Below are 14632 nucleotides of genomic sequence, written 5' to 3' on the forward strand. Positions count from 1 at the left end.
ATATATATAACACATATAATATATATATTATATATATAAAATTAGAATTGTGTTTTCTAATTCTGTGAAGAATGATGGTGGTATTTTGGTGGGGATTGTGTTGGATTTGTAGATTGCTGTTGGCAGTGTGGGCATTTTCACAATATTGTTTCTACTCATCCATGAGCATGGGATATGTTTCCATTTATTTGTGTCATCTGTGATTTCTTTCAGCAGTGTTTTGTAGTTTGCCTTGTAGAGGTCTTTTGCCTCCTTGGTTTGGTATATTCCTAAGTATTTTTTTTTTTGCAGCTATTGTAAAAGGGGTAGCAAACAAAAACAAAGTGGGGAAAGGACACTCTTTTCAACAAATGGTGCTGGGATAATTGGCTAGCCACATGTAGGAAAATGAAACTGGATCCTCATCTCTCACCTTGTACAAAAATCAACTCAAGATGGATTAAGGACTTAAATCTAAGACCTGAAACTATAAAAATTCTAAAAGATAACATTGGAAAAACCCTTTTAGACATTGGCTTAGGCAAGGATTTCATGACCAAGAACCCAAAAGCAAATGCAATAAAAACAAAGATAAATAGCTGGGACCTAATGAAATTAAAGAGCTTTTGTACGGCAAAACGAACAGTCAGCAGAGTAAACAGACAACCCACAGAGGGGGAGAAAATCTTCACAATCTGTACATCTGATAAAGGACTAATATCCAGAATCTACAGTGAACTCAAATCAGCAAGAAGAAAAGCAAACAATCCCATCAAAAAGTAGGCTAAGGACATGAATAGACAATTCTCAAAAGAAGATATACAAATGGCCAACAAACATATGAAAAAATGCTTAACATCACTAATGATTAGGGAAATGCAAATCAATACCACAGTGTGATATCACCTTACTCCTGCAAGAATGGCCCCAATCGGAAAATCAAAAAACAGATGTTGGCGTGAATGCCGTGATCAGGGAACACTTCGTACTGCTGGTGGGAATGTAAACTAGTACAGCCACTATGGAAAACAGTGTGGAGATCCCTCAAAGAACTAAAAGTAGAACTACCATTTGATCCAGCAATCCCATTACTGGGTATCTACCCAGAAGAAAAGAAATCATCATACAAAAAAGATACTTGCACATGCATATTTATAGCAGCACAATTCACAATTGCAAAATCATAGAGCCAACCCAAGTCCCCATCAATCAATGAGTGTATAAAGAAACTGTTATATATTTATGTGTGTGTGTATATATATGTGTGTGTGTATATGTGTGTATATATATACACATATACATATATACACATACATATACACATATACACGTATACACATATATACGTATACACATATATATGTATACACATACGTATACACATATATGTATATACACATGTACATATATTCATATATACATATATATACACATATATATACGATGGAATACTACTCAGCCATAAAAAGGAATGAATTAATGGCATTCACAGTGACCTGCATGAGATTGGAGACTATTATTCTAAGTGAAGTAACTCAGGAATGGAAAACCAAACATCGTGTGTTCTCACTGATATGTGGGAGCTAAGCTATGAGGACACAAAGGCATAAGAATGATAAAATACACTTTGGGGACTTGGGGGAAAGGGTGAGAGGGAAGCAAAGGATAAAAGACTACAAATATGCTGCAGTGTATACTGCTCGGGTGATGGGTGCACCAAAGTCTCACAAATCACCACTAAAGAAATTACTCATGTAACTAAACACTAACTGTACCCCAGTAACCTATGGAAAATTAAAAATAAATAAGGGACTTGATAGTGGGATTTCTCAAAAGAGAGATTTTCATCAGTATTTAGAATATTATGTTAAATAAGATGCAATTGAAGAGCAAAAAGACCATCCTTATATTTTGTATTTTTTTTGGAGACAGAGTCTCACTCTGTTGCCAGACTTGAGTGCAGTGGCACGATCACAGCTCACTGCAGTCTCGAAATCCTGGGCTCAAGCAATCCTCTTACCTTGGCTGCCCAAATCGTTGGGATTACAAACATGAGCCACCATGCCCGGCCTGCATTTTCAGGAGAGAGTGCTCTGGGATTTTATCTTTTCAGATGTGAATTCATGCTCAATTTAGCAAGTAATTTATTTACTCATAGAATAAATATATATTGCTTGGTTTCATGCTTAGTATATATAGTTATATATCTTGTTAATATATTGCTTGACATTTTTGGAGAAAGGAAAAGTTCTTTTCTGGGATCTGATTGTGTTTAATTTCCCTAGTGTGAAAGCCTTTCTGTGGATCCCAAAAAAAGAGTTGTGGGCCAGATGCGGTGGCTTACACCTGTAATCCTAGCACTTTAGGAGGCCAGGGCAGGTGGATCACTTGAGGTCAGGAATGTGAGACCAGCCTGGCCAACATGGTAAAACCCCGTCTCTACTAAAAATACAAAAAAAATGAGCCGAGCATGGTGGCACGCACCTGTAGTCCCAGCTACTTGGGAGGCTGAGACAGGAGAATCCTTTGAACCTGGGAGGCAGAGACTGCAGCGAGCTAGAAATCAGTAATACGGATTGCTGATATGATTGATTATTGATTTCTAGCTTAATTTTGTGATTGTATTATATATTCCTTTGAAATTTGCTGAGGCTTTCTTATGCACTAATATACAGTCAAGTTTTAAAATATTTCATACTTGCTTGAAAAGAACATGTAATTCTTGTTGTGGGATTCTGTATATGTCTCTTAAATGCAGCTTTTTAATCTTTAGCTTCTCTTTCTCGTATACATTTTTTTAAGAGACCAAATTGTTTGCCCTATAGAGTTTCCAGTAGTCTGCATATTTCTGCAAGTATCCCTGTGGTATAATTTACATGTGTTTTTATAAATCGATAGTTGGATTTAGACAGTGGTTAGTTTTAGAGTTGATTTCCTTTTTCTAAGGCTCTTCACAGGTGGTGATATGTTCCTTGATCATGAGATTTGTAATAGTTGTCTTTTTTGTGATATTAGCAGCCATTAATGTCCAGTGTCTAGATCTCTTACTTCATTAAAAATTATAAAATGATGATCTAGTTCTATTATTCCTTCTTCATTTACTAGCTGGGATCATTTTATAATGAGAAACTTATTATTTGTCTATCCAGTAATACAGTTTATATATGAAAAGTGAAATAAATGCTTGTTTCTCTCTTTATTTGCTGTTCTGTCTCCCTCTCTCCATCTCTTCCTTCCTTCCTCCCTTCCTTCCTTCCCTTTCTTGCTTCCTTCCGTTCTTTTCTTTGTGGGGTTCTCTGTCCCCCAGGCTGGAGTGCAGTGGTGCAGTAATAGCTCCCTGCAGCCTAACTCCTGGAAACAAGCAGTCCTTCTGCTTCAGCTTCCCAAGTAGCTGGGACTACAAGTACATACCTTTTTTATTTTTTATTTTTTGTTATTGAGATTGGGTTTTCTTACATTGCCCAGGCTGGTCTTAAACTCCAGGTTTCAAGCAATCCTCTTGCCTCGGTCTCCCAAAGTGCTGAGATTACAGGCATGAGCCACTGTGCCCAGTCTCGTTTTCATTATAATAAGTGTGTTCTCTAGCTTAGTCCAATGGTGATTATTTCTTTTTATCAGTATGCACTCATTGATTTAAGCGTATTTAATGTTTCAATTCATGGCATTTATTATTATTATTGATTTGTAACTTGTCACATCTTTGGTCAGTGGAAGCCTTTTCACATCCTTTCATCACAACCATAGTCGTCTTTGATAGCTTTTTTGATGTCTGGGTAAGATGTTCCAAGCTCACTCATCATGTGTGATTCCTTTTATTTTAAAATTATTATTTTTTTGACTAATGCTATTTTAACAAAACCTGATTCTTTTTTATGAGAAATGATACTCAGAGATCACAGTCTGGATGCTAGGAACATATATTTCTACAAAATTGGTCATTATTTCTAAACCTTCCATGGGACACAACTAGAAAATACACATACATATAAGTGTGTGTGAGAGAATGAGAGTGTGTGTGTGTGTTCATTTAAAATGAAATATATTGTGGAGTTTAAACTGATACTTCCAATTTAAAACGAGCACCATAAGGATGCTTTTTCTCTCCCACATCTTCCTTCCTCCCTTGCCAAAAATCCCATTTTCTTAAGGTTATTGGAGATGGCAGAATTAGAATATCCCATCTCACTCATTGGCTTTGTTCCTCATCAAGTGATTGCAGAATGGCAATACTAAAACTATCACTAACAGCATGATTACTGAAAACATAAAGAATCTAATGATTCACTTCATTGGTTGTAGGTATTCTGTTTTCTTATGTCAGTTTTGATAAGTTACACTTTTTAATAGGAATATGTCTATTCTAAGTTTATAGATATTGGCACAAAATTGTCTTGTGTCCTTAGTGTCTTTTAAACCGTTGCTATCAACGAAATTGTATTCTCTTTTATGTTGTTACCATTATTTATTTGTACTGTTTTTCTTGCTTCCTCCTACCAGAAGTTTGTTGATTTTATTAGTCTTTTCGAGAAATAAGTTTTGGCTTTTTTGAGCCCCTGTAATATCTTAATTTATATTTACTTCTGATTTTTCACCTCCTTTCTTCTATTTTCTTTGGACTTATTCTTTTTCCTCTCCTGACTTCTTAGATGGGTCACTTAGCTCATCACTAGGCTTTGTTTCCTCATATAAATATTTAAGACTATTAATTTCCATTTAATGTATTGTTATCAATAGCAATTTGTTGTACACTCAAATTTGATAGCGTTCATAGTTCTGTGAATTTTTCATGCAATGTTTATGGTATCTTCCTGAGGATGAAATTTTCCTTCTTCCGGCAAAGCAGTCTTGGTAATTTCTCTTTATTTATTGTTGATATTATAGCTTCATATACAGTATGGATGTACCTTGTTTTACATATTGTGTCTGTTTCTAAATTTTTCATTTGTCTCTTTCTGAGTTCTTCCACAAGTCCTCCTTAAGTCGTTTTTTAAATTTTTTTAAAGTCAGTTTAATGAGGTATAATTTATGTGAAGTAAAATTCATACTTTAGTGTATAGTTTTATGAGATTCGACAAGCACATATAGTCACATAATTTTTGCCATAATCAAGATACAGAAGAGCTCCAAAAATTTCGCATATGTGCTCTGTGGTAGCCCCTTTCACCTTTCTCTCTGTGGTGCCTGCCTTCTCTTCAACTTCAAACTAGTTACAGGTTTCCCTGTAACCGTGGCTTTCTTAGGAGTTCCAAAAAAAGTTATAATTTTACAGATTGTCTGGCTTTTGTTATTGTGAGAGTGGGAATAATGCTGTTTCCAGCCAGACACATTATTTTTCTTATCAAGTCATTTTTAATAAATTCACATTTCCATATGTCATTTAGTATTAACACTACCATTTGAATACCTTTCTTCCATAGATGTATTTTCTTTCATATGCATGTGTATCTTCACTGAAGTTTTATTTAGTTCTGCAGTGGTCTCTTAGGTACTTATTTAATTTGTATTTGAAATCTTTTTAAGGTTAGAGTTAAAAGATTAGCATTTTAATATGTACATTTCAAGTTCATAAATACTCTGATCTTCTAATTTTTACTAAAAATTAAATATTGGCATACGTTATTGTGGGTTATACTCTACAACTGGAGGACTTGTTTATATGTAATCAAAGGAACATTAGAAAAACTTTAAAATGGATAACTTTTTGATTGCCAGATTTACTCTTCATTTTAATGTCCTTAGCTAATTTTAAGATGATGTGAAAATTTTTTATTACTTCATTGTATTAAGGAACTGATTTTTATTACAAAGAAACAAGATAAAATATTTTTGAAAATATTTCATCTGAACTGCTGGTACCTGTTGTTTTTTAAAATGTGATATTAGAAAAAGTTTTTGATGAATTTTTTATCAGGTATCTATAACTTATTGAATTGGTTTTAAATACTGTATTAAGTAAATGGTAATGTGTCATCATGTTGGAAACAGTATTGCATATTTTAACCTAATTTTACCTCCTAGTTACTTTCATGGACTTTAATAGTGGGTTACTAAATGTTTCTTTTCTTTTAACCTTTTTGTAGGTTATTTTAGTGTCTGCCAACAAATTGACTCGTTATATAGAACCATGCCAATTAACAGAAGATTTTGGTGGGAGTCTCACCTATGATCACATGGACTGGTTAAATAAGAGGCTGGTTGGTATATTACAATGAGATAAAATGTTATTGCATAGAAATAAGATATATTTTGATAACTTTTATCATTTTAGTCTATTAAAATATAGATTTTTTCTTTTTACAAAAATGGAGAAATATGTGCATACCACATTATAGCATAATAGACAAATACTGTGAAGTCAGACTTACTTGATTAGAATCCTGATTCTAGTTGCTAGGTGTATGGCCTTCAACAATGTGTTTAATCTTGCCTTGGCCTGATTCCCACATCTGTAATATGGTGATAATAATAGTACCTACGTTTGTGTGATTATGGGTAAAATGAAATCAATATACATATAAAGCATTTAGAACAGCACCAGACATGATATAGTGGCACTGTATAAGTTTTAGCTATTACTGTTCTGTCATTAGTAACATCAGTAAAAGTTGTAAAATTTTTAATTAGAATAACAGTAGCATAATTTCTTTTTTTGTTTTCTTTTTTTTTTTTTTTTTTTTTGAGACAGAGTTTTGCTCTGTTACCCAGGCCAGAGTGCCGTGGTACAATCTCGGCTCCACCTCTGGGATTCAAGCAATTCTCCTGCCTCAGCCTCGTGAGTAGCTGGGATTACAGGCACACGCCACCACGCCCAGCTAATTTTTGTCTTTTTAATAGAGACGGGGTTTCACCATGTTGGTCAGGCTGATCTCAAACTCTTGACCTCGTGATCCACCTGCCTCGGCCTTACAAAGTGCTGGGATTACAGGTGTGAGCCACTGCTCCCAGCCAACAGTAGCATAATTTCTTGAGGTGATCTAGTTGCTATACCATTCTCAGAGGATATTTAAACATTAATTTGAATTATCAACTTGAAGAGCAGTTTGACAGATTAAGCATTTTCATTTGTGAAAATGTATCATCTTTGGCATTCTAGACTTCTGAAATCTGCAACTCTGTGTAATTTGATTTTTTTTAATTGAACTAGTGAAAGAACAAACGTCAGATTAACCATTTTAGATTAAATGATAATTGTATTGGAGAATAGTGAACTTTTGGTTATCTCTGAATGGATAACTAATTCTGTTTCCACCCAGTTTATTTAGAGACAGGGTCTTGCCCCAGGCTGAAATGCAGTGGCATGATCACCACACACTGCAACCTTTAACTCCTGGGCTCAAGCAGTCCTTCCTACCTCAGCCTCTCGAGTAGTTGGGACTGCAAGTGCATGCCACCATGCCTGACGAAGGTTTTATTTTTTGTAGAGATGGAGGCTCCATGTTGCCCAGGCCAGTCATGAACTCCTGGGCTCAAGCAACCCCTCTGCCTTGACCTCCCAAAATGCTGGGATTATAGGCATGAGCTACTGCACCCAGCCTATTTCCACCATATTTAAAAAGTGGTGTCAGTCAAGTGATTGTCCACTTCATTACTTACGTTTAAACAGACTTGCCCAAATTCCTTTTCAGAAATATTTGAAGAAATCATTAAAATTGTAACTAATTTTAAATGCTACATGCATGTATATAACAACTATTATATGAAACCAACATGTGTTAGTGATAGAATAACATAAAGAAGTGTTCTGTAACTGTTATTAGAGACATAGCATGTTCTAAATTACATGTATGTAGTTAGAACTGTTATCAATGGAAATGTTTCTCAAAGAAACACGTATCTGAATGGAGAATGAAGATAATTTATTGATATATTTAAATTTTAAAAATTATTTATCCATGAAACTATTCATTGCTTTAGGAAACAGTTTTGTCTTCTCTTGTGTACATTGTTGTGTTCTGGTGGTAGAATTGCACTAACTGCCGGGGAAGGAAAACAAATCCTAGCTCGCCAATTCTATTGCTCTTAACTGACAATCATTATTACATATTAATTTTTAAGATTGTTCTTAGTATGTTAATAAAACTCATATTGTAGGTTTTTGAGAAGTTTACAAAGGAATCTACATCATTATTAGATGAACTTGCTTTGATTAACAATGGAAGTGATAAAGGAAATCAGCAAGAGAAAGAAAGGTAGGTGGCTAGTGGCATGCAATTATATCCTTCCAAAACTATAATTATTCTGATAAAAGATACCTCTATTGTTAATGCAAGCTAAAAGAACTACAGTAAAAAAAAGTCTTCATTCAATCAAAATTGACGTACAATATTCATGAGAATTTGAATTTGCTTTACATGTAAAACGTATTGGTTTGAATCAAAGTTTCTTCACAAAAGCCTTTTTTTTGTTTTTTTTTTGTTTTTGAGACGGAGTCTCGCTCTGTCACCCAGGCTGGAGTGCAGTAGCATGATCTTGGCTCACTGCAAGCTCCACCTCCTGGGTTCACGCCATTCTCCTGCCTCAGCATCTCCAGTAGCTGGGACTACAGGTGCCCGCCACCTCGCCCGGCTAATTTTTTGTGTTTTTAGTAGAGACAGGGTTTCACCGTGTTAGCCCGGATGGTCTCCATCTCCTGACCTCATGATCCGCCCGCCTCGGCTTCCCAAAGTACTGGGATTACAGGCGTGAGCCACCGCACCCGGCCCATTTTTAAATTAATAGTAATGTATTTACTTTTTTCTGACACTAGGTAAAATGTTTCAACAACATGTTTTCAAAATAAACAATTTTCTACCTTTTTAGAGTTATCTTCTTTCCTGGTTAAGAATATGAAAAAAGTTGCAGTTTGAAATACAATTATTATAACCTTATTTGAATACATTAGCACTTAAATGTCTAGCTTATAGTACTTTTTCTGTTCTTGTAAAATATGTGATATTCATGAATTCAACTTGGGGAATTTAGTGTTTTATGACATGCAATGAAGTAATAGTTGAGTTGTATTATCTGAATGTAACTACCTAGATTTATCATGTTAACATATTTCCCTTGAACTTTACAACCTTGTCAGCTTTCACTTTTCTGTTGGTAGACCAAGTCCCCCTCCTCAGATAAAAAGCACTTTAGCAAGCAAATTAACTATTCAGGCCACTTGATTATTACTGGTCACTAGAACAGTAATTTTTCATTAGGAAATGTGAAAGAATCCTTGTGTTCCCTGTCATCCTATCTGTCTCCTTTGAATCTGACCTTGAAGATATAGTGGAACATTAATAAAAATGCTTGTTGTTATTCCATGAATCCAAATATAGTCACATAACAAGTTTTCGAGTGTAAGATCATAGTTTTAACACAAAATCTTGATTAAAACAAAGTCGAACTGTGAAAACAAGTGGTTTGAATGTAAATCTGATTAAAGTCACCACAAGCAGTTAGGAATGTTTCTATCCTACAGATGCCATATAAAAATGTAAAATTATAAAATTTTGTATATGTATATAAATATGTGATTGTGTGTCTGTAGATATCACACACATACATGCCGTGGTTTAGGAAATGAAAATATCATGAGTTACTTGATGAAAATTAGCTGGACTTCTTTGCTTTCTGGATAGTCCATCAGAGTAAGTTTAATATTTCTTAGTTATATTCCTTGGGAAAGACATCCCATGTTGGTGCCTGTAGAAAATGAGTCCATGGTCAAAGAGTTTGATGCTGTTGACTGTATTTCCCTCTTTGAGAATGACTGTGAATATTGCAGATTACAGGTTCTGAAGAAGCAGTGCAGCAAAGAAACCTGTTTAATTGCTTCCTTAAAACATATCTTGTTCAGGCTGGGCACGGTGGCTCATGCCTGTAATCCTAGCACTTTAGGAGGACAAGGTGGTTGGATCACAAGGTCAGGAGATCAAGACCATCCTGGCCAACATGGTGAAACCCCATCTCTACTAAAAATACAAAAATTAGCCAGGCGTGGTGGCACGCACCTGTAGTCCCAGCTACTCAGGAGGCTGAGGCAGGAGAATCCCTTGAGCCTGGGAGGCGGAGGTTGTAGTGAGCTGAGATCACACCACTGCACTCCAGCCTGGGTGACAGAGCGAGACTCCATCTCAAAAAAAAAAAAAAACATACCTTGTTCAGTGTTTTGGGAAACACTTTGGGAAGTCCTGGTTTCCATGACTACATGAAATATCAAAATCTTGTATTTGCCAGTTCCTCCTCAAGGAACTGATGTGTTATTGCTTGGTTTCCTTTAAACCCCAGATCCCAGATAATAGAGTCCCTCCTCTTGCAAATTTTTATCAACTGTCTTTTTTTTTTTTTTCAACCTTCTTTATGTCAATCCTCAGGAAGCATCTGAGGGCCCAGATCCATTGACAAAAAGCGAAAAATTTAGCATGAGACCAGTCGGTTACAGCAGCAAGGTCCTTGTCCCCTTTCTTTCCTTCATCTTTTCTTTCCTGTATGTGTTTAGGAGAATAAAGGTAGATGTCCAGCTGCACAAGAAGTATGATTAGGGAAGAGAGTACAACTGCTAGGACACACACACACACACACACCCCCCTGGAATATAAGACAGAATATTCACAGCTATCAAAGATTGCTGTAGGTAAATAAAGTTTTGACTGGAGGATGGCTGCATCCCTTTTTTAATGTTACATTTCTGGGTTACTATGTGACAAACTTCATTTTGAAACAAATACTCATTGGATAAATACTAAATGGACTTCTTTGATACATTTGAAATAATATTATGACTAAAAACAGTAAACTATATTTTTCCAAGTTGTTATTTTATGATTTATTACGTTGGTATTTCTCTGGCTACTGGTATTTACTTTTCCCTAATGGGCTTCCTTATGCTTGAGAGAGGTTAGCATGGTAGGATGGTATGCTTCAGATTTTCATACTTTTGTGCCCCTGTTTTGTTTTTTTACATGTAAAGGAATTTTTAAAGTTACATTGATAGAAATATGCCTTTTGAAAATTACTCCATTGGTGTTTGTCAGGTCTGTGGATTTAAACTTTCTTCCATCGGTTGATCCTGAAACGGTTCTTCAGACAGGTAAGATTTAAAAAATATTTGTGATAATAATCCAATAAACCAATTGGATTGATTGGTTCATTAAATAAACATGAATTCAGCATAAATGTGGTACATGTGGAAGGAACTCAAGGGGAAATTTTTGAGGACCAGGGGCTGGTTTTGTGGAAGACGGTTTTTCTGTGGACTGGGCGAGGGATGGTTTCAGGATAAAACTGTTCGACCTCAGATCATCAGGCATTAGGTTCTTATAAGGAGCATGCAACCTGGATCCCTCGCGTGCATAGTTCACAATAGGGTTTGTGCTCCTATGAGAATCTGATGCCACCACTGATCTGACAGGTGGCAGAACTCAGGTAGTAATGCTTGCTGGCCTGCTGCTCACCTCCTGCTGTGTGGCCCAGGGTGGGGGTGGGGGGAACCCCAGCTTTATAATATTTTTAAAAATTAATAATAATCTCTCTTAAAAATTTGGATTATCTATAAAATGAAGATAAAAATTTTTATTTCACTGGGTTGTTTATTTTTCATTCTCCTAACAAGCCTTTGAGATAATTAGTATTATTTTATCTATTTTGTACTGGAGGAAGCCAAGGCTTAGCAATAGAAAATGATTTGCTGAAGATCAAGTAACTATTAAGCTCTCTCTCCATAGCTAAATCCAAAGCCAAAGCTCTACTGTTTTGTAATCATCGATGTAAAAACACTTATCACCTTGCAAAGCCTTGCACATAGTGCTGCCTGATATGTATATTCCAACCCAAATATCTCTAGTAGCAGTTTCACAAACTCTAGGAGAATCAAATTGTAATTTTTTCCAATTGAAATACCTCAACTTTATTTCTAATCTTTTTTTAATAATAGCTCATAATTCTAATCCTACTGTGTGCCACATGCTGTCTGAGCACTTTACATATGTTAACTCATTTCAGTCCTGTGAAATAGTCATTCCAATTTTAAGATGGGAAAGCTGAAGCATAAAAAGGTTAAGTAACTTATAGAGCTTACACAGCTAGTAAATGCTGGAGCTGGGACTTGGACCTAGACAGTTTGATTTCAAAGCATGCTCTTTGAAATCATTATGCTATGCTGCTTCTCTAATGAAAATGATATCCACAAGGAAAATATTAAGGGTGACAATTGTCAAAGTAGAAAAAAAAATGTATTCTGATATTCATAGCTTTTATGAATATATATAAAAAGACTTTGCACAAACCTTTAGAACAGTTATTTTTCCAATTATAAAATGTAATAAATAATAAAGAAGTAAATTCTGAATATATTTGTTGTATTGATTCAGGTGTCCTAAGTTCTTCCAGTATGATATACAGCTTATTTTGTTAGAGAACAAAGAAGTACTTGTAATCTCTGAATTATTATCTACTTAGCAGGTACAGTAGACTGTCAGTAAAAATACTGCTCTAGATTTAAAACTTAATTCCATATATATGTTTAACAGCTTGAAAGCTTTTTATTTTAATTCATTGAATAAGAAGCTTTTACAATTTCTATTTTAAATTTAATTTTATATCCTACTAGATCCTATTTTATATGCTATTAACTTTTAAAGGAAGTATTGAAAGAGTATAAAACGAAGAGGTTTAGAACAATCATGGGTACTTTTAGAAATTAGAAATACCTCCAAACCATAATAAAAGTTCAGTTGCTATATGTTGAAAGCCATTTAAATTTAGGATATTATTCTAAATAAGGAAGAGAATTTAAGTGCGTGTATTGTTTTGATGCCTGAATATTAGTCACAAAAACAATTTTTACCTTATTTACTTTTAAAATTATTTAATATCTACAGCTTTAGTTGTTGCACATTCTACAGTTGTAGTTTCTCATGTATGAGTGGATTTTCTACATGGGTTTGCTGTAATTGAGACACATTCACTGCAGTTCTAACACTAGTATGGCCCGTTATTATTCACAGTTAATATATTGTGAAGATTCTTATAAATAGGGATTATATAAATACTATTTTGTACTTGTAATAAAAACTTTCTCCGTTTAATCATTCGTTATACTGTCACCTTTTTTTTAAATACTATGATTGAGAATATGGATTAATACTGAAATCCTACAACATATTACTTGGATTAGTACCATCAGACAGAAATCCCACAGTATAATTTTGCTCTACAGGGAAATAGGATTGTTTGGCACAGTATCCTGAGTAATGAATTCACCAATAACAAAAATGTGATTGATAGAAAAAATATATAAACTGTATATATGCCATATTTAATATGTAGTATAGTATTTCTATGGTGTGTCTATGATATATGATATAGCATTTTAATATACTATCTAGTTTACATAATATATATGTACACACACATATACATATTAATATGTGCAGTTTTCCTATTTATTGTGATACGTACATTTTTAAATTCCATTTGTAACCGGTAGATATGTAGGTAGATAGGTTTTAAAAACAAGGGACTAGAATTGAGAATATTGAGAAGTGAGAATTGCATTTCTTTAGAGATATTAATTTCAAGTATCTTTTATTTGTAAAGGGCATGAATTGTTATCCGAATTACAGCAGCGTCGATTTAATGGCTCAGATGGAGGGGTTTCATGGTCTCCTATGGATGATGAACTTCTCGCACAGCCACAGGTTATGAAATTGTTAGATTCACTCCGAGAGCAATACACCCGCTACCAGGAAGTTTGTAGGCAACGTAGCAAGCGCACACAGTTAGAAGAGATTCAACAGAAGGTGATGCAGGTAGGTGTCTGATTTGAATATATTTAACTCTTTTTAATTCCTTATAATTTCTACTATGTGACTATTAAGTCTTATATATACTATATAGAAAACCTTAGAACACATCAAACTGGATTCTAAAACTTTTAAATTATGTATTGTTTTACAAATAGTATTTGAATTAAAAGTTATGTTATTTTCACAGTGATGACATTGAGCATTCAGCTTAGTGTAACAATGAACTTCAAAAATAACTGGTTCTTGGAAACGTCATCAGTGGTCTCAGTGTATCTTGGAATAAATAACATTTCATTATTGATACTTGATTTATTGTTAATTTCTAATAACTTAGATTTTGGTAATTTGGGTATTATGAAGAGTATTTCTATCTTAACAAAATAACACATGTAATGCAAATGATTCTAATATTGAATTTTTTTATAATACTGATAGAAAATATTAAATGTATTTAGTTAGGAATTTTAATTTCTTTTAAAATTTATTTTTATTTTATTTACTATTTAAAATACTAAAAATACTAAAGGAAGACATTTCTACTATTTAGATTACACTCTGGATTTTTATGTTGAATAATTAAGAAAATAAATCTTTGAATATTTTATTTAAAAATGCAAACTGGAAACATCCTAATTTTTAAATCTAGGTTCATTCACTCATTAGATAAACATTTATTAAGTGATTCCTCTGTGGAAGGCATTGTGCTAGGTTTTTTTTACAGGATATAAAGGTAGACTTGGTTTTTGCTATCAATAAGTTTAAGGAGAGAAAATGTTAAGGGTCACAAGGACATGACTGAGAGGTTATGGGCACTTACAGGATGGATTATTTCTCTAGCTGCAGGTAATCTGGGAAGACTTAGTGGGGGAGGTAGC

At 34.2% G+C, this 14632-nt stretch overlaps 1 protein-coding gene across 5 annotated transcripts in view; it reads left to right on the plus strand.

The window, feature by feature from the left end:
• The window catches only part of SESTD1 (SEC14 and spectrin domain containing 1), a 151453-nt gene that overhangs the window by 101317 nt on the left and 35504 nt on the right, over nt 1-14632 (plus strand). For all 5 annotated transcript variants that reach the window (XM_058440648.1, XM_032755261.2, XM_058440654.1 and 2 more), the window contains 4 exons: nt 6060-6173; nt 8071-8168; nt 10986-11041; nt 13549-13760. In XM_058440648.1, coding sequence (XP_058296631.1) covers nt 6060-6173; nt 8071-8168; nt 10986-11041; nt 13549-13760 — 480 coding nt within the window. The remainder of the gene's footprint in view (nt 1-6059; nt 6174-8070; nt 8169-10985; nt 11042-13548; nt 13761-14632) is intronic.

This window comes from Hylobates moloch, unplaced genomic scaffold (assembly GCF_009828535.3).
Source record: "Hylobates moloch isolate HMO894 unplaced genomic scaffold, HMol_V3 SCAFFOLD_1, whole genome shotgun sequence".
In the NCBI taxonomy this organism is placed as follows: Eukaryota; Metazoa; Chordata; class Mammalia; order Primates; family Hylobatidae; genus Hylobates; species Hylobates moloch.